Below are 25,220 nucleotides of genomic sequence, written 5' to 3' on the forward strand. Positions count from 1 at the left end.
AACACAGCAAGCAGGAGCAGAGGGTCAGGATCTGTGGGAGCTGAGGCAGGAGCCAGATGGCAAAGCACTTTCTATGATCATCCTTCTCCTGCCCTTAGCCAAAAGGCCTCTAAGTCTAAAAGTCCCTATGAGTTTTTGAGCAAAGCTTGACCAAAGCCATAGGCCCAGGACTAGAAAGGCCTATGATCTCTTCGAACAGGACCTCAGTCCACAAATTTCTAGAACCCTGAGACCAAACTCCAATACCATCTCTGAAGTGGGTGAAGAGTAGGTTCCCTTAGCAGGCAGGTTTGAATCCAAACTAAAAGACATGCTGGCAAGGAAAAGGATGGCCTGAGCAAATCAAGAAACTCTTTCTCTGTTGCCTCCTGATTATTATGCGTCCAAGAGTGTGCCTGGTCTTAGCCAGCAACTACCGCAAGTGGTACCAAGGGAGTAAGGAATCTGAGACCCATGATAGGAGGTAGATTCATCTCTATCCCAATTCTAAATGGTAAAAACAGGAGCATAAACATTTCCAAGCTTGTTTGATTGTTCCTCTTCCTCAACTGGGCCGTAGTTGCTGGGAGCAGGGAGCTCTGTTCTCCTCTCACAGCCAAGCTGGTCTTTTGTGGGACATCCTAAGCTCTGGCACCAAGAGCTGGAGCTGGAAAGACCCCTGAGTGGTAAGGCTACCCTTCTGCTCCTGTGGTGGTGCCCACCGGCAGCCCCTCCCCTTTGAGCAGGATTTGAAGAAGCAAAATTGACCATAAAGGGGCATTTTCCCTGTATTTTATGACAGAATTCCATAGGCCTCGTTTTGGAAGTTGCTTCACTGAAAAAAATAGACTTATAAAGTAAAACAGATTAACAAGAGTCCTGGAGAGCACAGCTTGTTTGGAGGGGAACTGATTTCACGTCACATGCTCCCATCCTGGGTTCTAGGTGAAGGGACCTAACTAACAAGGGATAGTTAGTTAGCAAGGGACAAAGCAGACCCAGCAGAGCTGGCAAGCAGCCCCCTACTTTCTTATCAAGAAGATATTCTTCTCACTGCTTCCAGGCCTAGAACAGATTTTTTTTTTTTTTTTAATTAACCGCTATTACAGAAAAGGAAACTCATGGTTGAGACTAGCTTTGTATGGTGAGGAAGAGCTTATCTGAGTGGATGACAATTGTGCCCAAGATCTGAAAAAAGGAAGAGGATTCTGGGTAGAAGGAACAGCATGTCAAATGCTCCTGGTCAAGAAAAGAGCTTGGCTTGCTGGAGAAGCCTAAAGGAAGCGAGTGCATCTGGTGCATAGTGGGCATGGGAGAGCAGTGCAAGGTGGAGTTTGAAAGAGAGAGAGGCAATGATGGATCGATCCTCAGGGCCCTGTTTGAATCTGCCCAACTACTGCCCCAAAGCTGCAATTTCCTGAGCTGCTCTGGGATTCTGCCCCTCTCCTTTATATAATTATAGAAGTATAATCCCTTTGTGCTTCGGGCTTCTTATTTTAATTTTTTTTAATGTTTATTTATTTTTGAGAGATAGAGAGAGAGACAGAGCGCGAGTGGGGGAGGGACAGAGAGAGTGGGAGACACAGGATCTGAAGCAGGCTCCAGGCTCTGAGCTGTCAGCACAGATCCCAACTTGGGGCTTGAACCCACGAACTGTGAGATCATGATCTGAGCTGAAGTTGGACGCTCAACCGACTGAGTAACCAGTCCTGTGCTTCGGACTTCTAATTTGAAAATTTTTCTCCACAAAAGGGACCTTACTCAAAATACTGCCTTTTTTTAAAAAAAAAGTTAATGATCAGATTATAATTGGTAACAATAATCCCTTACACTTAGATATTTTAAAGTAGTATATACACATCCAGAATCACTTTTAGAAAAATTTCTTTTCATGAAAAGTAGTTCCAAGAATTTTAAAGCTGGACTGGACAATAGAACATCTCTTCATGCTATAAGGAGGAAACACGGGCTCGGATATTTACCTAAGATTTCAGCTGTTTTTTCGTTAGAGCAGCACCTTTGAATGGAAATATAACACAAGCTACCCAAGGAAGATCATGTGTAATTTTAAATTGTCTAGTAGCCACAATAAAAAGGATTAGGTAAAATTAATTTTAGAATATATTTCACTTAGTTCAATACACGAATATTTATCATTTTAACGTGTAGTCAGTATGAAAATTATTAATAAGATATCTTAAGGTCTTTTATCATGCCAAGCCTTTGAAATCCACTGAGTGTTTTCCACTTATACTACATCTATCTCATTTTGGATTGGTCACATTTCAACTATTCAAATAGCCACAGGTGTCTACTGACTACTGTTCTAGACCATGCAACACTGGGGCCTCATAATGGGTAAGGCAGCCAGAACGAGGGTGGATACCTCCCTTTTTACGGATGAGAACACTGAGGTCCAGAGCTTACTTGACAGATCGCTGACCTGTTGGCAGACTTGAACTGGGACCAGATTCTAGGTTCCTTGTCACGTGTTCTTTCCCATATTATACTTCCCTCCCCTTGGGCATAAGGAGGAGGAGTGGAAAGCACAAGAACTACCAGAAACAAGCGCCCATCTGTACTGGAGAGGGCGATGGGGCTTCATACTTCTTAAACTCTTAGAACCTTTGGGGTTGATGCCTCTTCTCCCATTTTCCATATGAGGTTCCAGAGGCTCCAAGTGTTTCTGTTACTGATTTTGGCAAGATGATATCTGTTCTTTGAAGAAAATGCTACTATCAGTATTAGGAAGATGTTGCTTGAGGCTGTAGGGGCCAAGAATAGGCTGCCCCAAGATGGGCCACTGTGGCATGGACATTATTTTGAGTTAAAGGTAATCAAAACCTAGCAGATGTGGGAAAAGCTCTCTTCCTGATCCTCAACTGCTTAAATTTACACTGGAGAAGACAGCCTGCAACAGGAAGAGAGCTATTAACAGAGACTCCCCTTTACCTAAGAAACTTATCTGCATAATAGGGCAATCTTGTTTTTCTAAACATCTCCTTTCACCTTCCTGCACAATGGCCTTCCTCCTTTTTGTATCCTTAGGCCCTACCCCTCTCCTTAGCTTCTATAAGCTTCATGTTGCCTCATTGTCTTTAGAATCTCATGTCTGTGTGGATTACACCTATTAAATTTGATTTTCTCCTGTTAATCTGTCTCATGTTAATTTGATTCTAAGTCCAGCTAGAAAGACCTCAATGGGCAGAGGACGGTCTTCCTCCCCAACAAGGCTGACACCTGCTGAATTGAGGCCTCTTAAACATTGCAGAGCCACCCTAGGGATTCCACGAGGAATTTTTCCTGCCAACTACCAGTTCTGAAGATGGGACATAAGCTCTCAGAGACCCCAGTCCTAGGAGGACTGTTCTTGAGCCTGCCAAGTACTAACACTCCTGATCCAGTTCATCCTTGCATTGTTCTTCACCCACTGCCACTGCTCCAAATCCATACAATCAGGAGCATAAGAAAAGCATGCAGCTACCTCATTTGAGCTAGCTGTGAACTAAGGTCCAAACTACAGGCAGTCACTATCATTTAAATAGACTCTCTATGTGCCACGGATAAATCCAGTAACAGAAAAAGGGGACAAGAGGAAGCAATCACTCCTGAACCAGAGAACCTGGTCACATTTCTTTACAGTCAAGCTCTCAGGGAAGAGGTGGGCTAAGGGACTGAGGCCAGCATGTATCCATCTGTCTATTATGACCATGCAAACAGATGCCCTTGGCACAACACACAAGTGTGGCCCATAGATGTGTCTGTTGGCCAGGAAAAGTCTTGGGTGATGGATACAAATGCCCCCACTCCAGAGGTGAGCAAAACGAAGCTCAGAGTCCTAGTAACTCCAGAGCTCATGCTCATAAGAACCACACTGTATACTTCCCTACTATGTGTAAAGCTCTAAGGTAGTAGAGAAAGCCAGGTCTCCATTTAAAAAAGCAAACCAGGACAAAAATACCGCCAAATCTAGTCTGTCAGCACAGAGAACTATTTACAGTTGGAAGCAGGCCTCAGTATTTTTTTAAGTAGGAGGCTCCCTCCCTTTCTGCTACCTACGGGTGCAATTTCCAGTCCTTTCTCCAAAAGAAACATTTGGCTTTCTACAGAGAACCTCTGAGACCTCATGTGACTGAAAATGGAAGAAGGGGAAAGAGGCCCTCATCACACCCCATCCCAAACCCCCCCTAGGGAAGCTGAGGTTGGGCCCCTGTAGATCCATTTATTTTAGAAGGTACTTGGTTCTAAAGCATTTGTTTCAGAAATTACCCCCCTGCCCCATCAATAGTAGCTTTCAACGGCTCTTCCCGGGTGGCCTTGTCTCTTTTAAATTTCATTTCCTGTTGGAAAGGATAAACAGGTAACTGTTTAATGCCACTGACTGGACTCATTTAACAGAAAAACAGGACCTGAGTGAGGCCGGGGAACCAGGGTGGAGTTGATAGGTGGAACAGAGCAGCTGGGTGAAGAGAAAGACATTAAAGAATACCAAACGATGGGGTTTATTTTACTGCTTCTGCATGTGATGGAACTTACCCCACAGGAGGAGGGGATATGAATGCATAGGAGACAGTGTAACCAGCTGCCATGTTGAACATGGATCCCTGGACTTGGCCTAGAGGCTTTGGTGGAAATCCTGGCACTCCCACTCACCATGGGTGCCCTTCAGCCAACTCCTTTAAGCCTGATAAGCCTCAGTTGCCTTTCTGTTCTACCATACAAGGTAGTATGAATTCAAATGATGCATGCAACATGTTTATTAGCAAGTGCCTCACACACAGTAGGTATTCACCTGCAGCAGCTATGAATTGACATAGCTGAGATAGGAACCCAAACAATTTAGCATCATGTTTCCTACTGCATACCATACATTGCGTTGGGCAATAAGAACATGCCAATAGATAAAAGAGCCCCTAACTTTAAAAAAGGCAGGCACAAAATAGATAATTTCAATACAGCATGGTAAGGACTGTGATCAAGATAGACATGGGGTGATATGGTAGCCCACATATGAAGCATTCAGGGGCACTGTTGATGGCCTGGTCGATGAGACTGACGAAAGCATTCATTCATCATCTCTCTCTCTAGAATACAAGGTCCAGCAAAGTAGGGATACAGCCTATCTTATTCAGCACTATGCCCATTAGAAGCCCTGTGGGGAAAAAGGGGGTGAGGGAATGCTTAAGGCACTGCTTAAGTAAGGAAGGAGTTAGCCAGGAGGAGAATGAGGTTAGAGGCAATCCAGTCAGAAGAAACTGCATGAACAAAGGTGCAGAGACTGAAGTAGAGCCAGATATTTAGGGAATTAGAAGCAGGTTGTTGAAATAAGTGGAGTATAAAGTAGGGCCCTGGGTAGCTCAGTTGGTTGAGTGTCTGACTCTTCAACTCTTGATTTTGGCTCAGGTCATGATCTCGCAGTTCAGGGTTTGAGCCCTGCATTGAGCTCCGTGCTGACAGCGCAGAACCCACTTGCGATTCTCTCCTCTCTCTGCCCCTCCCCTTGGCTCTCTCCCAAAATAAATAATAAAAAACTTAAAAAAAAAGATAAGTATTTAAAGTATGGGGGTAGGGATAGGTGAGAGGAATCAGCAGAGGTAAGCCCATGGAGAATCTTGATCATCAAGCTAAGAAGTGTGGTGCTGGTGTGGGTGAACATTCACATATGGAAGGCCAGAACGGGTGTGGACTGGTTGAACAAGATCTAAAATCTCTAAAATATGCTTTCCCTACAAGCCTGCCAAAGTACCTATGATTTTTTTTTTACTATAAAGCCCAAAGTAATAATCATATTAACCAAAACCAGCTGTTACTTCTTACTCTCCAATTAGTTTATCAGATTTGCTAGCCAGGTCAACTTTCACAACAACCATATGAAGTCATTACCCTTTATTATCTCATCTTACAAATGAGAAGACCAAAGCACAGATCGGTTGAGTGGCTTGCTCAGAGTCACATAGAATGTAGGTAGCAGATACAGGATTCAAACTTAGTTACCTCCGTCCCAGAGTTTGTTCTCTTAACTGCCATATTATCTCAAATCTGTCTTCCAGTTCACTATTTCCCTCTTCAGCTGAATGCATCCACTGTTTAACCCACTTGATGAACTTGTAATTTCTATAACTCTATTTTTCAATTCCAGAATTTCTACATAGTTATTTTAAAATCTACTTTTAAAAATCATACTATCTTGTACTTGACCTATGGCTTCTATTTCCTCATCTCCACAAAAAATTTTATGTATGTACATATGTATAAAGTTTCCCATGAAACTTTAAAAAAATTTTTTTTACATTTATTTATTTTTGAGAAACAGGGTGAGACAAAGCATGAGCAGGAGAGGGGCAGAGAGAGATGGAGACACAGAATCTGAAGCAGGCTCCAGGCTCTGAGCAAGTGGTCAGCACAGAACCTGACATGGGGCTCCAACTCACAAACTGTGGGATCATGACCTGAGCTGAAGTCAGATGCTCAACCAACTAAGCCACCCAGGTGCACCCCGATGAAACATTTTTTAAATGTTTATTTATTTTGAGAGAGAGAGAGAGAGAGAGAGAGAGAGATCGATCATGAGTGGAGAAGGGGCACAGACAAAGGGAGAGAGAGGGGGGAAGAAAATCCCAAGCAGGTTCTGAGCTGCCAGTGCAGAGCCTGATGCAGGGCTCGAACTCACAAACTGTGAGATCTTGAGCTGAAATAAAAAGTCACAACTTTAACTGACTGAGCACCACTCAAGCTCCCCTCCCATGAAACTTTTTTTTAACGTTTATTTATTTTGAGAGAGAGAGAGAACAAGCAGGGGAGGGGCAGAGAGAGAGAGAGAGAGAGAGAGAGAATTTGAAGCAGGCTCCACACTTTGTGCTGAGCCTGGAGTGGGGTTCGATCTCACAACTGAGATCATGACCTGAGTCAAAATCAAGAGTAGGACGCTTGGGGCGCCTGGGTGGCTCAGTCGGTTGAGGGTCCGACTTCGGCTCAGGTCACGATCTCACGGTCCGTGAGTTCGAGCTCCGCGTCGGGCTCTGGGCTGATGGCTCAGAGCCTGGAGCCTGCTTCCGATTCTGTGTCTCCTTCTCTCTCTGCCCCTCCCCCGTTCGTGCTCTGTCTCTCTCTGTCTCAAAAATAAATAAATGTTAAAAAAAAAATTAAAAAAAAAAAAGAGTAGGACGCTTAACAAACTGGGCCACCCAGGCACCCCTCCCATGAAATATTTTAAACATACATTCTCTCTCAAATTGGTCTATTGTCTTTAGTTTCCAAGTATGAGCTTTTCCATGTGTTTTGTCTACTGGCTCTTGCTAATGGTGGCCTTCTTTTATTCTTCTCTTGCATGTACTATAATTTTTAAAAGTAAACTTAACATCAGTAGGAGTTTGCCGGTCTTAGTGGTTTTGATTTTAGAACTTTTGTTTTTGGTGGGAACGCCACACGTACTGTGATGGTGAGACAGTTTGTGAGCTGGTTTTAGGTTGTCCCCTGTCAGGGTCTCAGAGTTTAATCAATTCCAGACCAAGTTTTTACATTATCTTCTTGGTCTGTGGCTTGTATACTACATGAGAAGAACTTCAACCCCCAACCCCCATACAGCACAGGTTGGGGCTTGTATTTCCGGTGAGTGATCCTAATGTCCCAGGGTGGTTTGTGGACTGCTACACATATCCTCAGCAGAATTCTCCTTCTTGCATGCTTGGTCCTCACTAACAGCTTAAGCAGTGAGGTGGTTGCCTATGGCCTCAGTTCTGATCCCCAAAGGGTATTGAAACTCTAGCCCCTAAGAACCATACTCATTGCCCATATTTTTAGAAAATCTTTTAATTCCTTCTTGCTGATCATTGCTCTACCATTGAGTTTGCTCTTCTGGCACCTGGAGATTTATCTTTTTTGCGTGCCAGCCTGGCAATGATCTTTTTTTTTACATTGTATATTTTCATCAGCATCTCTCCGTAATCAGGGGGGAATGTGCCTTGACAGCTCAATCTATCAAATTGACCAGAAGGCTTTGATTATACATTTAGATACCAGTCCTTTCCACTTGACTCTGTGTTCACAGAGGACAGAGACCTTTGTCTCATTCATCTTTCACTACTAATTTTTCAGACAGTGCCCAGACCAGAGTAGGAAGCAAAAAAGATTTGGCTGATGAATAAAAGAATTAATCAGTTCTCTCTCACTCTAAATGGGAATGAAAGACCATATACTAATTATCTTCTAGAGAAATATGATACCAAGAAGCTCTGGAAAGCCATCCATGCCCTCTGGAAGGCTCATGTTGAACACACAAAAAGTGTGCCTTAGTCCAGCTTTGTAGCAAGCAGGTTCACTACTATTGACACTACTTTCTTGAAGGGCAACCACTGCTAATTACAGTCCTGGTCTGGTAGAAATTCAAAGTCTGGCAAGCTAGATTCTTGACTGGTGGCTCTGCTGCCTTTTTAGCAGATACTGATGTTCTTTTATAGCCATAATTAGAACCTGATCAACATGTAGTGTACAATGATATCATTTTTACTGTTGGTGCCATAAAGAGCTTGCCGATTAAGTTCACATTGTTTTTAAGTAGGCTCCACACCCAATGTGGGGTTTCAACTCATGACCCTGATATCAAGAGTTGGATGCTCTACTGACTGAGCCAGCCAGGCACCCCAAGTTCACATTCTTGAAAGCACCTTGCACAGTACTTGTCACATAGTGAGTATTGAGTTAAGATTTAGTGTGTTTTACGTCTTCTTTTACATTAAAAAAAAAATGTAAAAATATTTGTTGACAATCTATTGCCTCCTAGGCATTGTGCCTAGTGCAGGACATGGAAGGGAATAATATACAGTCCCTGCTCCAATCCTAAAGTAGAAAAAGAATGTCCAAAGTAAATTTAACAATAGAAAATTATTCTAAATGTCCTCCTACTTAAAGTGAAAAGATATTTCACCTTATCCCGCCACCCTAAAATGCCTAATAAAGTATAACCATCAGAATATGGGTTACCTGGTTGACTCAGTTGGTTAAGCATCTGACTCTTGATCTCAGCTCAGAATAACCTTGCCTATTACTATTTTATAAGGTTCTCTCTCCTCAGAGAGGAAATACAACTCGCAGTGAACACATGAGCAGACAAAAGAGAGCTGATTATAAAAGGCATCTGACATAAAGGACAATGATTTTTGAGCTTTTATCACTATAATCCCAGAACCTAGAATCATGCCTGAAGTAAAGTAGAATAAGTTTGCTGCATGTTTTGCACATATATATACAGAGGTGTCCATCCACATATATGGCCTAAGTTGTCACTCATTATTCCACACATTTATTGAGGATTCCTGTGAACAAGAGTCTGTGTTAGATTTTGCAATGGAGACAAAGAAAAAAGAACAAGAATGAGAATAAGATAGAAATCCTATTTACAAGGAGCTTTCAGGCATAAGAATGAGACAGACAGGTGTATAAATCACCATGATATAACACAGAAAATGTTAAGAACAGAGAAAAGGTCTATGGGAGTTCCAAAGAAGGAAAGGCCACTTCCTGCTGAGGGATTAGATAAGACTGTGGCTAATATAGAATGTGTTGTTTTCAGTCTTGAAGGATAAGTAATTTGTGGTGTGCAGAAGGGAGAAAATGGGCACTGGCAAAGAAAAAAAGGGGTGATTCAGATGGAAAGAATAGCTTAGGCAAAAGGAGAGAGGCAGAAAAGCACAGGGTATATAAGAAGAAATATAAATTTTGCTGGAGATGCATAAAAGGATATAAAGGGGGCTAAAGAGAAATAAGGCTAGAAAGGTAAGATGAGCCACATTGCAGGGGCTTTGAAGGTGTCCTGATTTACCATTCCAGAACACAGGGTCTCTATCGAGTAACCAGAGCTTAGCATATGGTGGAGCTTAATTAATACTACAACAACTTCATAGCAGGAACCTGTTCCCCACGTGCACACAGGAAGCTGCCATCTGTACGCACAGGCAATTACAAACATTCCAAATACTCTGCCCTGAACCCTGCAAGCACATCAAATACTCACTGTAAAAGGTCACCCAGCAAACAGCTCTGATCAATCCTGGCTCAGGCAGAATCAAATCCCCTAAATAAGATCCACTAGATGCAATGTCAGGAAGGTCAGAAACAACCCTATTTCACATCTTGAAGCATTTTTACCATATGGAACATTTTAGAGGAAGAAGGGAAAGGAAAGAGGAAAAAAAAAACCCTCTCCAGAAATCATAGAATTCCAAGTAATCAAATATTAAATAATCACAAAGTAAGCAAGGGGTTTATTTTGGCCCCCACCTCCTTCTAATGATCTAAAAAGCAGCTGATTTCAAAGAAGGCCATGCCAGGATTAAAAATGGAGTTTCACGCCTCCCCCCTCCTCCTCCCCAGTGCATCCCCATTGTGTACCTTTGTCGAGTTCACTTGAAATGTTCCATGATGAGGTAGGCACTAACTCAGCAGTGACTGACAACTCTGTTTCTGGAAAGAAAAAGAAGGGAGGGGAGAAAGACAAGGGTGATATTAAATATATAAGTAACTTATGGGCTGTTAGAAGCATTACAGGAGATTTCCAAAGGCACTGCCTTCTGAGAGAGACCACTGCAATCCCATAGCTTATTAAACTGAACAGCCGCTCTGCTTGCCAGGCAGAGGCGCCTGCATTACAGAGTCTATCCAGATGAGCAATCTGTAGGCCAGATTCAAAGAGGTGTTTTTTTTTTTTTTTTTTCTTTAAAACATGGGCTTGAAAATGAAAATACAAAGATTTCATTAACAAAACAAACTAAACCTGCAGAAATGACTGAACATTATCAAACATCAACTCTTCCTTTTCTTGTTAGAAGATCACTCTTAGACAATATATTCAATAGTCTTTCCATGAAAAATGAGAACTAAGTTTGCTCTTTCTGCTGATTTCACTTGCTGTGTTTGTGAATTGATAGCTTTTCTATTAATGGAGAAATCTATTTCTCTACATTGAAACTTAGAGTCAAGACAAATGAAAGCTAAGTTTTTGAATATGAGAGTCATGTGAGGTAACTAAACTCAAAAGACAATTTTCAAAACCACCATAAATTAAAGCAAACATGCAAATCAACAACAGAAAGGGCATAAGACACTATGAAGATTTAAAAACTCTACAGTAGTAATAGACTGTAATATACAAATGATGTTTTTATTGTTGTTTTTGAAATTTTAAGCCATGATGATGTCATGCACATTTTAATAGGGTTGCATTAACCTCCCCTTAGACCACACACACACACACACACACACACACACACACGTACTTTAGTACATACAGAACTTTAGTATGGAGCAGAATCTTGGAGAACTCAGTGCCTACAACATTAGATAATGACACCCACATGAATCCATTTTCCTTCCTTCAATCTGGTACAGACATCATTAATCAATTATGGCTCTTTTTGCCTGTTAAACCTGAGATCTGCCTTAGAGTCTTTCCAGTACAGTGCTCTAGGTAGACACTAAAAATGGATCTGAAATGCAAGGTGAACTTTTTAGTAAGTGGAAGAACTGGGATTCAAATCCAGGTCTGTTTCTATTGCCTACATATCTCCTAGTAGCTCATGCTACCTGATACTCAGGTCTGTGAAACCTGATTTGTTTTTCATCTTACCTCTCTCTGGCTTCACCTTTTACCTAGATAAGCACACTTTCTACTGTTTCCTTATTTACTGATAGGGCTTGGCTGCCACTTGGCCATAGAAATCACACACCATAGTCAGTGAGCTTTGTCAAGAACAGGATGTTTATCCACTGAGACCTTGCAAAGACCCACTTCTAGTTTGTCTACTGGGTCTCTGATCAACCTGCCACCTACAGCAGAGACAAAAGGGTTGTTTGGTTTGTGCAGACCTCCTTGATTTGCCCTGTCCCAGCAGCAGGTGGGAAAGAAAGTAGACAAACCACGCATACCCTCCTTAGTGCAAGTGGCCCCAGTCCCCTCCTATGTCCTGAGCTAAAAATGGCACAGATTCTTTAAAGGGGACCTGAAGTCAGGTGCACAGTATGGCAGGAACCTCAAATCATATAAGATTGCAAAATATGAAAAGAAAAAGAAAACAGCATCCCAGGTGGGAAAAATGCTTAACACAAAACCACAGTAGAAGGCAGGGCTTCTGGTATTAACCACTTGTCCTAGGAATGGGTATTTCATGCAGGTGACTTCATGAGGAAAAGCTAATTGTCTGTATCTGAGGGCCCTCCATGAAGGACTCCAACCACAGCTCCGCTTAACCCTGTTCCTGTTGCCACCTACTTTGGCTCTTTGAATAATGGCCCCTTGTTTGCAGTATTATGGACTACTGTGGTTCACCTTCCAAAAGGGCTCATCAAGCACTCCAATACCCAGACTTCAGGGAGCTTGGGAAGAGAAGCATGGCAGCCAAGGCAGCATTTCAGGCAAAGAAGCAAAAGGTGGGGAAGTGGTGGGATTAAGGCAGATCTTGACGGCATTTACATTCAATATTTTCATAGCTTCATCTTACTGCTGCTCACAGTTAAACTGCCAGAAATATAGGTTTCATTTTACAGTATTAATTTTTACAGAAAGTTAGCTCTATGTCCCTTGGTTTTTCTAACCTGACTTTGAATTGCTGATTGAGTATAATTTGGGACCGATGACAAATGAATAGTTTCTTGGCACTGCTAACAGTAAAATTATTCCCCATGTGTCCCTGGACACTAATTACTACTTGGTTCTTAGACTATGGCAAAGATAATTTCAATTCGCAAGCTCATTTAGTGATTGTGATGATTCTGAGGAATTCTGTACTCGGCCTCAAGATCTATTCCTTCAGATAACCACATGTTCAGCTTCTCGATAGAGTGATAATAAAAACAGATAAAGTATTTTAAAATATGAATAACCTTCCTAAAAAATACTATCTTCCAAGGCCATATATTTTAAAAGAAAGGGTGATTATTTTATGTGAAAAGTTTAATGTTAGCAATTCTCCCTCACACACACACAAAATGATGTTTAAGAAGCTTCCCCTCCCCCAAAAGGAAGATTGACATATATGTGAGAAAAATTCAGTACGTCTCAGCTTTGACTCCATGGAGTCAAAGGTTAGTAGTAGCTTTAGAGAGAGACACAACTATCAGCCTTGACCATGTAGGATTTCCACTAATGGATTCAGCTTCTTTCCTACCTCCTCATCATGGAAAAAGGAGGAGATATTTCCAAGGACATTTCATACCAGACTGGCAACATCTCTTTGTGTAAGAGTATTGTGGTAAGAGCAAATTAATATGTACCAATTAGTAGATAGTTGAATAGCTAAATTACTAATTTTGTGATCATAAGCAAGTTATTTAACATCTTTTGACCTCTATTTTCTCATCTGTAAAATGGGGACAATGAAAGCCACCTCACAGGACTGTGGTAAGGATTACATTAGATTGTGGTCCAAAAGGGTCCTGCACAGTGTCCAGCATAGAGTGAGCACTGAAGATCTTTTGTGACTTCCTCTCTGTCTAGTAAGGCAGATAATAGCCATCCTCTACGTGGACATACTCGAGGTTTGAAATAACACATTCTCCATGCTTTTAGAAAAGACTCTGTATTTCTCATGCCTTACTAATCTAAGCCAATCTTTTCATTTTTGTGAGGTTTTCCCGAATTGGTCACCAGTTCTCTTAAGGACATAAGTGTTTTTATGTACTTTTATCCAATTTAGGCAAATCAAGCATGTTTTAGAAAACTCCAGCCCTTATCTTCCCTGACCCCTGCAGGAGGGCAAACCATTCTTCTCCCGATTTAATCAATAGGAGCTATTATCTTTGCAGTTTCACTGATGATTGACTTCTTGGCACGGATTCTGCAAACCATAAGGTTTTGGTATTTAAGCCTGAACAGTGGGAGTGTTATTTGGAGGAAAGGAAAAAAAAAATAAGCCTTGAATCCTCCTCATTGATAAAAGCCTGTGCTCTCTGAAAGGATTACTGGTTCATCTCAGCAGTTGGCAGGTGGAGACCCAACGTTCACAGGATGTGGAAGCTCTTATAAGAAGCACCCAGCCATGCCACATCCTGTATCCCGATCCAGGGATACGTGACGTTACACAGACATAAACCAGCATACTCCAGAGACTAGAGGCCAGCCCAATGGTCACAAAGGCCAAGTGTGAGGGAACAAATGTCTATCCCATGGCCCTCCTTGACCAGAGACCCTGAGTCCCAGAATGTTGTATCTGGGTGTGCCTTAGCTATAATTCTGTTTTTTGCACCCACAAGATTTTGTGGGACATTACAGGATGTAGGGGGAGAGAGGACAAGAGGACAGGGCTCTAGGCCCTCCTTCGTCAGGAACAATTTTCTGTTTCTCTCTTTAACGTATCAGATATTGTGGAAAAGTCTTCGATGCTCTAAACCAAAAACCAAACAAACAAACATTAAGCCTCTAATATGGTATGGTCTTCTCATTTTACAGATGAAGAAAGTGAGGCCCACAGTAGTCAGGTGATTTGGCGAAAATCACAGAAGTTCTAAGTAGAGCCAGGCCTTAGAAATGGCTTAGAAATAAACGCATGCTGCCTTCTCTCTGTGATCCATTTTCTACTGTCTGTGCTTCTAAGCTATGATACGTACCCTTAGAAGCTAAGTTCAGAGAGACACACAGGGCATTTTCAAACAGCCAGGGTCAGTCCCACTAAACAGGCACACCCTTCTTCTCTGCTTATGATCACTGGGAGCCAGGGGAGGGTGGGAAGGAGGTGGGCAAGCTGATGGCTTTGAGTTGTCTGCTGAAGGCTCTTAGCCATGGTTGCTTCCTGACTCCAGTGCCTCAGTGGAGGAGAAGCCCATAGCCAGGTATCACCAAAAGTACCTATTTGGAAAAGTAACAGGCAGTCTACACTCTCTAACAGCACAAGGGGGTTAGTCAGCCAGGGCATTGCTGCAGCTCTGGAATCACAATCACCCCACATCTGGGATCCTGAATGAGGGGTCCTTCAACTCTGGGGACTGAACTTACTGAGAGAGGGAAGCGAGAGCCTTTCTCACCCCAGGTGGGATAGTCAGGACTGGAGAATTACTATGCTCAGTGTCTACAAGGACCTTATAATCCTCAGTGGCCTCAAATTTGGATTTCTGATGTAATCTTTAAATGAAATTAACAGTACAGTCACAGAGAGAGAAGAGGGCACAATTTTGCCACCTTAAACCCCCTGCTCAGGAACCCAACCACACCACCTACACTGCACTATGAAAACATATTTTTTAAATAAAACCTGTAATGACTTTGTAAATAGCACAATTACCATAGAGGTGGCAAAGCCATAAACTTGTTGAAGAAAACTTTAAAGTATACTGAACTTTGTAGTATTATTCATATTTTTATATAGAGGGAATTGTAAAAAGCAAAATAAAAAAAATAAGAAAGATAAAAAAGGTGTCCAGGTTTTCTTAATGTGTAAGGGGCTCCGAGATCTTGTCAAAAATCCATAGTTAGATACCATTACTATCTCCATTCTAAGATTGAAGAACTTGAGATTATTAAGACACTTACTTGCCTACACAGCTTGTTAGGATAGAGGTAGGAATTCTGATCAATCTGAGCAGGGCGTCTGACAGCAGAACCAGAGGGTCTCCAAATCTGCCAAAATCAGGGGGGGATCCTAAAAGGTGTATCCACTTTCTCTCTGGCTTAAGCCCCTTCAGCCACAGGAAAACCCTGTGAACTCTAAGCGCTGCAGAATACAGTTTGAGACCCTGTGCCTGAGACCACACACCTCCTCTCTATCAATGCCTGGTTTCCTAATTCTAAAACCCAAAAGGATAGTAAGGACCACAAGGGGAGGGGAGGAAATACTCCTTGAATCACCCTTATATGCCTCTTTTTTATTTGTACAGACTATTTCCTTCTTTAAATCTGTTAAATTAATATTATGGATCACGCGCACTTCTTATATTTAAAGGAATTATGCTATACAAAGCGCCACAATGACATACATGTTCTTCAAAGCCAATAAAAGTAAACTTGAGGGGCACCTGGCTGACTCAGTGAATAGAGCATCTGCCTCTTGATCTCGGGGCTGTGAGTTCAAGCCCCATGTTGGGCATGGAGCCTACGTAAAAAAAAATCTTGAAAACTATCTTACTTAAAAACTTTTATATTTGGGGCACCTGGGTGGCTCAGTCAGTTGAGGAACTGACTCTTGATTTCAGCTTAGGTCATGATCTCACAGTTTGTGGGACTGAGCCCCATGTCTACCTGTCTGTCTGTCTCTCTCTCTCTTAAAATAAATGAATAAATAAGCTTAAAAAAACTGTTATATTTGGGCTCTCTTCCATTGAACTCTAGAGAGTCATTCATTCATTCAATACACATGTATATTAGCACTTTCTGTGTATAAGAACTGGGATGAAAAAGCTTGTCCTAGTCCCCGGCATTTTCAAGAACTCAGTCTCAGGAAGGAAAGTACAGAAACACAATTATAAACAGCATGCTAGGGTAACAATAGAAACTGGCAGAAATGGCCTTCTAGCCCCATAAGCCATTTTCCCCACCCTGCCCCAACCAGGCTAAAAACATCAAGACTACTGAATAAAATATCACACACAAAAATATAATGCATAGCTGAGGTTGAAAGGAAAGAAATTCTCAGGTGCCAAAAAGGAAGAGAATGGTAAGTGGAAGCTAATGTGGGAGGTGCCTTATAAATACAGACCATCTGAGCTAGGGTCTTAGTTTCAAGGTTCATTTGAAAATGAAAGATGTGTGGATAAAGAAAATGTGATACACACACACACACACACACACACACACACACACACACAATGGAGTATTACTCGGCAATCAAAAAGAATGAAATCTTGCCATTTGCAACTATGTGGATGGAACTGGAGGGTATTATGCTAAGTGAAATTAGTCAGTCAGAGAAAGACAAAAATCATATGACTTTACTCATATGAGGACTTTAAGAGACAAAACAGATGAACATAAGGGAAGGGAAACAAAAATAATATAAAAACAGGGAGGGGGACAAAACAGAAGAGACTCATAATATGGAGAACAAACTGAGGGTTGCTGGAGGGGTTGTGGGGGGGATGGGCTAAATGGGTAAGGGACATTAAGGAATTTACTCCTGAAATCATTGCTTCACTATATACTAACTAATTTGGATATAAATCTTAAAAAATAAAAAAATAAAGTTAAATTATAAAAAAAAGAAAAGAAAAGAAAATGAAAGATGTGGCCAGAGAGAGATCTGGGTTCTTGCTTAAAGCCTTTACTAGAGCCTGGGAGAACGTCCCCATCTGTGGGAAGGGCTGAAAACACTTCCTCTAATGGCCTAGAGAAACTGCTATACCCTTGCAGTCTAGGAATTAGAAGGGGGAGGAGGCCACATCTCCAAAAGAAATCAAACGGTATGTAAAGACCAGAGAAGTCCAATGTACCCTTCACCCAGTTTCTCTCCAGGATTACAGCTTGTAGAATCATGGTACAGCATCGCAATAAGGAATTTGACATTGTTACCGTGTGTATGTAAGTTCTATGTCATTTTATTACATGTAGATCCATATAACCACCTCTTTAATCAAGACAAAGAACTATCATTACCACCAAGATCTCCCTCATGCTGCCCCTTTCTAGTCACACCCATCCCCCAAACATTCCTAACATTTGGCACTTGACAGTCTGTTCCCCATCTCTATAATTTTGTTGTTTCATGAACAATATATAAACAGACTCCTACAATGCCCTTGAGATTCACTCAATTTGTTGCATGTATCAATGGTTTGTTCTTTCTCATTGCTGACTAGTATTCCATAGTATGGATGTACCACACTTTGTTTAACTACTGACCTAGGACATTTGGTTGTTTTCATTTTCTGGCTACTAAAAATAAAACTGTTATGTATCCATTCACAACCGTTTGTGCTAAATTCTTTATTTCAGTAAGAAGGAAGGTGAATCTAGAAAGAAAGAGTTATATGCAAGAAGCAATAATAGGCAAATAAACTGGAAAATATGTTGAAAATATTAAATAAGCCTTGATTCTAAAAATAAATATGTGATTAGAAGTACAACAGGGGCACCTGGGTGGCTCAGTTGGTTAATTGTCCGACTTCAGCTTAGGTCATAATCTCGTGGTTTGTGGGTTCGAGCCCCGCATCAGGCTCTTTGCTGACACCTCAGAGCCTGGAGCCTGCTTTGGATTCTGTATCTCCCTCTCTCTCTGCCCCTCCCCTGCTCCCACTCTGTCTCTGTCTCTCAAAAACTAAAATGAAACGTTAAAAAATTTTTTAAAAAATATCACAGAGGTAAAAGAGGGTTCCAAGTCAGCATCGAGAAGCAGTACATCCCCCAGTTTAGGGAGGGGGAACCTAAGGATGGCTGGTGCAAAGTCTGTTCCACTCTGACAGAAGGTCTGGGTGTTGGAAATTCTATGGCACATTCGTGGAAGTGCATGTAACTCAATAATGGTCATACTTAATTGCATAGTATCAACTTTTTCCAACAAGTAAACAAGTAGTAATTTCAAAATCCAGGGGCTTCTAGTTTTGTTTTTTTCTTACAGATAAAAAAGCAACATCCCAGCTAATTACTGGGGAGGCAGGATCTTCTTAGGGTCAATGCAAGTCCTAGGAGAAATTTCAAAATGGCTCAAACCTTGATTTTCCCCAAGAAGTTCAAATGACTGGATCCAAAATTAGCACTTCCTCACTCACCCATGGTGCTGCTCAACGGATGCTTAGTGGAACAAAAGAATTGGTTTATTTCTAGCTTCAGAACAAGTTGGCAAAGACATAATAAAGAAAAGGAGGAAGCATACTGAAAAATCTTTAACTCAGAAAATGGTCTTATCAATCTATGTAGGTTTCATTTCATTTTCTTTCAGGTGCTGCATAGACAACTCAGATTCCCAAAGACATCAACAAACTTCACTTATTTGTTCTGGTTTCCACTTCACTGCTCTTCCTTATAGGCTTTTCCCCTCAAAAGTGCCTCCTGGCAATTTTTTCTTCCTCCCTGCTGTGTCACCTGTACTTGTCTTTGGTGTTTGCCATTTAATCTTCCCCCTTTGTATGGCCCACGCACACTTTCGTATTCTATTATCAATTTTGTAAGAAAAGTCTATTACCCTGTAATTGTCTTTGGTCAGTTCATGGTCTTCTGTCATTCAGAAGAAACGAGAAACCCAAGAAAGAGGCTTTCCTAGCTGCAATTCCATGACTCTCGACTCTTGGAAAACAAATGAAGTCTAGGTTAAGTTCCACACACAATAGGAGCAAAGTTAAGTTGTGCCAGGTGACCCCTAAACAGCGTATTAGCATACAGTTTGGAAAAAGAGATGGCCACAAAGGATGTCTTTAAAAACTCCTTACTTTCACCTGGAGTTTAATGTTATTAAATTTGTTTGTTCAATGATTCCCCCATTTATTCATTCAATAAATATTTCTTGAGCACTTACTCTGTTTCAGACCAGCTAAGTGCTGGCTGGGTGCTAAAGATATAATGAACAAAATTAAGACCGTTTCTTACTTCACAGAACTGTGTGGTAGGAACACATAGAAGTAAACTAAGCGGGGGCACCTGGGTGGCTCAGTCAGTTGAGCCTCTGACTTTAGCTCAGGTCATGATCTCATGGTTCATGAGTTCGAGCCCCATGTCAGGCTCTGTGCTGACAGCTCAGAGCTTGGAGTTTGCGTAAGATTCGGTGTTTCTCCCTCTCTCTCTCCGCCCCTCCCCGGCTCTCGCTCTGTGTCTCTCTCTCTCTCTCAAAATAAATAAACATTAAAAAAAATTTTTTTAAAGAAGTAAACTAACTGTTAAAATATAGTATGATAAATACTGTGTATGTGTGGTGGAAATGGGGATGGGGATAAATGGAACTAGCAGTCTTGAGGGATCCTGTTCTGACCAAAACCTTTGGTGATAAACCTTACACGGTTTATGGAGAGCCAGATGTTTAGATGCATACAAGGATCCTGGATAATCTAATTTCCTCCTCTGAATAAAACAGGTATGCCCCACCTGCCAGAGTCCCATAACTTCCCTTCCCTGCAGAACTTGGCTACTAAAAGAAGCAGGGAATGGCTGTCCCAAGATCAGTGATTTGGCTTTAGCCCTGTATACTTCTTAAATTGATTCTTAACAGGGACTGGGTCCTTCATGCTTTTATCTTCTTAGCAATGTAAATATCTGCCAGGAATGGAGGGTTAGTCTAACCTGTCTACGAGGTTCCAAATTTTCAGTTCCTTATAGCTTTCTAATTTACACTTGGCTCTGAAAAGAGAACTAACAGTCTATTTAACATGGTACTTTGCACAGGTTAAATGACTTCTGCTCCAGCCAGACCAATGAGGAAATAGAATACATACAACAGAAGGTTTGATGCACAAACTTCATCTCCTTGAAATAGTGTAATGCTGACATTAATAAAATCTTTCTTATGTTTGAACCTCAAATAGGATACTTCTCTGTTTAAGTCACAGCAAAACAACCATACAGTGCAACAGGAAAACAAAATCTATCTACTAATTCAGTGACATTCGGTTTTCTGTTGAAGAGACAAAAAAAAAAAATCTGGAATTACTCTAATTTTCTACTTTATAATTTGCACTTAATTCTATGGTCCATGTGTCCTTTGGCCATCAGTGAGTAAGTGCTCATTCTTTCATTCTGATTAGATAGCAAACTTCTTGAGGGCAAGGATTATGTCTTATGCTTCCTTTGTGCACTACCTGGTTTCTACACAATTCTGAACAGGCTAGATGGGAAACAGCATAGCAGAGGAATTAAAGTTATGCTGATTGAGGGTCAGACATGTTCAAATCCAGGCTTATGACCTTGGGCAAATTACTTCACACCTCTAAACATCAGGTCCTCATTCAAAAAATGGATACAACAGTAATGGCATTGCATTGTGATGAGGATTAACTAGGAAATATTTGGAGATGAGTTTGGTGTCCAACAAAAGGTAAACCTTCAGCAAAGTAGCAGCTATCACTATTAGTTTTTTTGTTGTTTTTTGTTTGTTTGTTTTGTTTTGTTTTACTTGCCATAGGTACAGCTTGAAGGCTATTTAATGCACTGATTCCCAAACCCAGCTGGAGAGCACATTAAACAAATCCAGATTCTGGGACCCTATCCCTAAATTACTAAAGCTCCCAAGGTGGGTCTTAGATAACTACCCCAGCACTAGTCTTCTGTAAATCACCGGTTTAAGGAAACTCAAATAATCATATGCCTGCAAAAAAGTGAAAAACACGAAAAGGTTTAACTGAACAGATAAATTTAATGTAATTTAAGAATCAAGGGGAAAGGAAGCTGGCAGACAAACGTATCTCATATTTGTTGTAAAATTCCAAAGTGGTCAGCAACCTCAATATTGAGACAGCTCAGTGAATATTAACCAAGAACAAAATTGGTACCTCTTGAATGACTTTCAAATCCAAGTATTTATATTTAACTTGAAGGTTCTCCTAACTGGTTGACCAATGATTCAGCCAATTAGACTTCTAGGAGAAAAATTATCATCCTACAAAGAATGAGGCAGTATTGTCCCAGCCAGTATTTGTGTTACATAGGATCTCAATGGCTGGGCATTCTGTTTGTAGATGCCACAACGGGCACGTTCTAAATGTATGCAGTCACCCTATCCTAGACATAAAAGGAGAAAAAAACAAAACGCTTTTCAGCTTTGATTCTCAGCCACTTAAAGCATTTACTAAGAGAAGCCCACTTTGGATGCAGTTGAAAAGGCTATGAAGATTCCAAGCACCTTACAGTAACACAAGTACCTTGTATTTAGGTAGCTCTCTTCCTTTCAAGAAAGTCTGTACACAGAACAGACATGAGCTCATGACTCCACATGTGAAGGATCAAGGCTCAAGATAATCATACCCTGGTTGGAGTTGAAGAAACCCAGACTCGGCCAGAGAACTTGCCTAAGGTCCCCTGGCATGTCATAAACCGCCAGGAGAAGGTAACCACGGTCTCCCCTCCCCCAAACCTGGCTCCACGCAGGCTCTCTATTATACTGCCGGTGAAGACTCTTCCCCAGTTTTAAGGTTTTTGTTTTTGTTTTCCCTAATACCTTCCAGCACACTGTTAATTCAATCATTTCAAAGTTCCAAGGAGTGAGGAGTAAAATTTTTAACAAGAACTATTTTCAGAAAAAAATCTATTGAAAGTATAATTTGTACCTTCTGGATGGCCCTGGAAACCAAGTGTTTAAGTTAATGGGATTGAGGGACTCTTGGGTTGGTGGGAATTATTTTAATCAGAGAGGTAAATTTAGGAGGATTACTATTATCCTACAAGATAGTAAGACGGTTTTGCTCCAGCCATATTAGCCTGGGCGTGTAGGATCTAGATGGCTGGCAATTTTCAAATACTCTATTTGCCTCAAATTACTCCAGTTTAAAATGCTTTCACCCGTCTGGACTCGGTTTCCTGCACCATGTCATTGTTGATAGCCTAAGGGGATCAATAATTAAAATTAAATAGAGGGAAACATGATGCAGAGCCTAAGTTGGGACCAGAATCCCTTCCCAGAGCCTCTTAGTTCAATCTCTCCCTCTTCTGAGGTCTGTTTGCTCCCTCCTTAAGACACTTCACAGTTTGTAAGGTAACCCACAATTGTTTCAGCATGCTTCTTTACAAAAATTGCATGTTGCCTGGGGCATCTGGGTGGCTCAGCTGGTTAAGTGTCTGACTCTGGATTTGGGTTTAGGTCATGATTTCATGGTTTGTGAGTTCGAGCCCCACACCCGGCTCTGGGCTAACAGCACAGAGCCTGCTTGGGATTCTCTGTCTCCCTCTCTCTCTGCCCTTCCTCCACCAGTGCTGTCTCTCTCAAAATAAATAAATAAAACTATAAAAATAAAAATAAATAAATATTTAAAAATAAAAATTAAAAAAAATTGCATGTTTCCTGTGGCTAGGAACAAAATCTTACTTATCTCTACACATAGTATCAACTATTACGTTGCACACATAGTAGGCACTCAACAAATGTTTTCTGAATGCATAGGTGATATAATAGCTGCACTCTCCATATATTATTACATTTATTGGTATAAGGTAGTGTGGTAGGATGCAAAATGGCCAAGGTTCATTCCTCCGTGTCTCCACACCTTTTTGTAGCTCTTCCCACGAAGAGATGGAGTCTACTTCCCTAACCTGAATCTGGGCTGGCCTTTGGCTAACAGAATGTGCCAAGACCTTGGCCCTGTCCACATGAAAGAAGTACCAGCCAACACACTGACTCATGAGATAAACAAATGCTCGTTGTGTGTGGTCACAAAGTTTTGGGATGCTTATGTAGGATCATGTGTGGGTAACAGATACCCAATTAAAGATAAGAACATCAAGGCCCAGTGAAGTTAGGAACTAGCCTAAAGCCACGGAGTGAAAAAGCTGGGATTTGAATCCTCTTCCTGATTCTAAACCCCACATTATTTCCACTGAACAAGCTGACTAAATTTCAAATATTCCCGTGCCTTCAGAAGTAAGAGACAAATGGGAGAGGAGCCTCCTTCCACAGTGAAGCATGGTGAAGAACTGAGTGTGGAAGCCAGCCACCCTCGTCGGACAAGGCTGTGTGTCGGCGGCTCACCTGCTCAGACCTAAGAGATGCAGAAGTACAGGATCTCTTTCACACAATAGTCTGGAAGGAATGATATTCCCACATCCACAAATCCAGAGCTCAACTTATAGCAACTGCTATTCAGAGTTGGAGATCTGGTCATTCTCACGTGCAACATACTGTTTTATTCATGTCTCTCACTGGAAAGAAAAATAACTTTGCACATAGTTAATTTTGTGACTGTTCACTTCCACCATCAAGCAACCAAGACTGCTATGGTTTTCAGACCTGATGAAAACAGCTGGAGTTGGTTCCCGGGGGTTGAAATGCAGTTCCTCCAGCAGCCTTCAAGCTGCGTTGGCATTTGTGGTTGCAGGCATGGGAACTTTTCACAGCTATGCAGGACCATGCTTTGGATTTGCCGAAGAGCCCCTCTTATGTGAAAAGGGAGGCTTTTTCTCCTCCAAGAGCTGTCAAACAGCAGCATCTCAGGAGCCCTTTCTAGTCAACCGCAGTGAACAAGAACAACCAATGCTACTGTGCACATGATGGATGGGGCGGCCTGTTCGCTCATGTGTGTCACCTCTCAAGATGGGCTACTTGATCTCCGGCTGATAAGAGGATGTTCTTAATAGCTGCTTTGCTCGGAGAAGGTGTATACCTTCCCCACCAGGAATGCAGTCATCCGTTTCCAGTCAGGGATGATCAAGGTATTTGGGGCAATTTGTTGTGTCTGGTGGAACCGTTTGGGAAAGAGAAGCAATCTGATGGGTTCTGTCATGCTGCCTCTCCCTTGAGTTCATGGTCGGTCGAGGGCCCATGCTGTGACATCATCTACTAGAAGGCCTTCCTCACAAGCCTGCTCTGCTGCCCTCATTTATCCTGACCTGCTCACTCAAGGTCCCCATTAAGCAAGTTTATCCTCAGCACATGGGAAAATTTTATGTGGCAATCTTGGGAGTGAAAAGGGCTTTTCAATATTTAACACCAGATTTAAAATCCATAAAAAGAAAGATGATAAATTTGATGGCATTAAAAATGTTCTACAGGGGCGCCTGGGTGGCTCAGTCGGTTAAGCGTCCAACTTCAGCTCAGGTCACGATCTCGCAGTCCGTGAGTTCGAGCCCCACGTCAGGCTCTGGGCTGATGGCTCAGAGCCTGGAGCCTGCTTCCGATTCTGTGTCTCCCTCTCTCTCTGCCCCTCCCCCGTTCATGCTCTGTCTCTCTCTGTCTCAAAAATAAATAAAACGTTAAAAAAAAATTTAAAAAAAATGTTCTACAAGGAAAAAAGCAAAAATAATATCAAATAACAAATGAGAAAGTGGAAAGAAAAAAATTATTGCAGCTCAAAAGGCAAAGGGCTAGCTGCTATAATATAGTAAGCAAAAGTTCTACAAAGAAGCAAAAAAAAAAAAAAAAGAGAGAGAGAAGAAGAAGAACCCCAAGAAAGCAATAGATAAGTGGAAATGAATAGACAATTTACAGATAAGGGAATATATGTGGTTTTGAAATGCACCAGGCATGCATGGCATCATTACAGATGCATATATGGAAAAATGCTAAATTCACTGACAAAATAAGAAATGTAAATTAAAACGTCAATGAGATGCCATTTCCTCCCAATCAGATTAGAAATTTTAAAAGAGATTGATAACTCACCATATTGAGAGGGACATGGGGAAACAGGAACCCTTA

The 25,220-nt window shown here is 41.5% G+C and overlaps 1 protein-coding gene across 1 annotated transcript in view; it reads right to left on the bottom strand.

Annotated features, from left to right (window-relative positions):
- Positions 1 to 18,664, bottom strand: part of ROR1 (receptor tyrosine kinase like orphan receptor 1) — a 175,548-nt gene extending 156,884 nt beyond the window's left edge. The window contains exons 1-2 of the mRNA XM_047082347.1: positions 18,661 to 18,664; positions 10,366 to 10,437 (exon numbers count right to left, since the gene is read on the bottom strand). Of these exons, the coding sequence (XP_046938303.1) occupies positions 10,366 to 10,437; positions 18,661 to 18,664 (76 nt within the window). The remainder of the gene's footprint in view (positions 1 to 10,365; positions 10,438 to 18,660) is intronic.
- Between the last annotated feature and the right edge of the window lie 6,556 nt (positions 18,665 to 25,220).

The sequence above is a fragment of the Lynx rufus genome, unplaced genomic scaffold, assembly GCF_022079265.1.
Source record: "Lynx rufus isolate CCGP_SWC_20201006 ecotype Redwood Valley unplaced genomic scaffold, mLynRuf1.p SCAF_2, whole genome shotgun sequence".
Classification (NCBI taxonomy): Eukaryota; Metazoa; Chordata; class Mammalia; order Carnivora; family Felidae; genus Lynx; species Lynx rufus.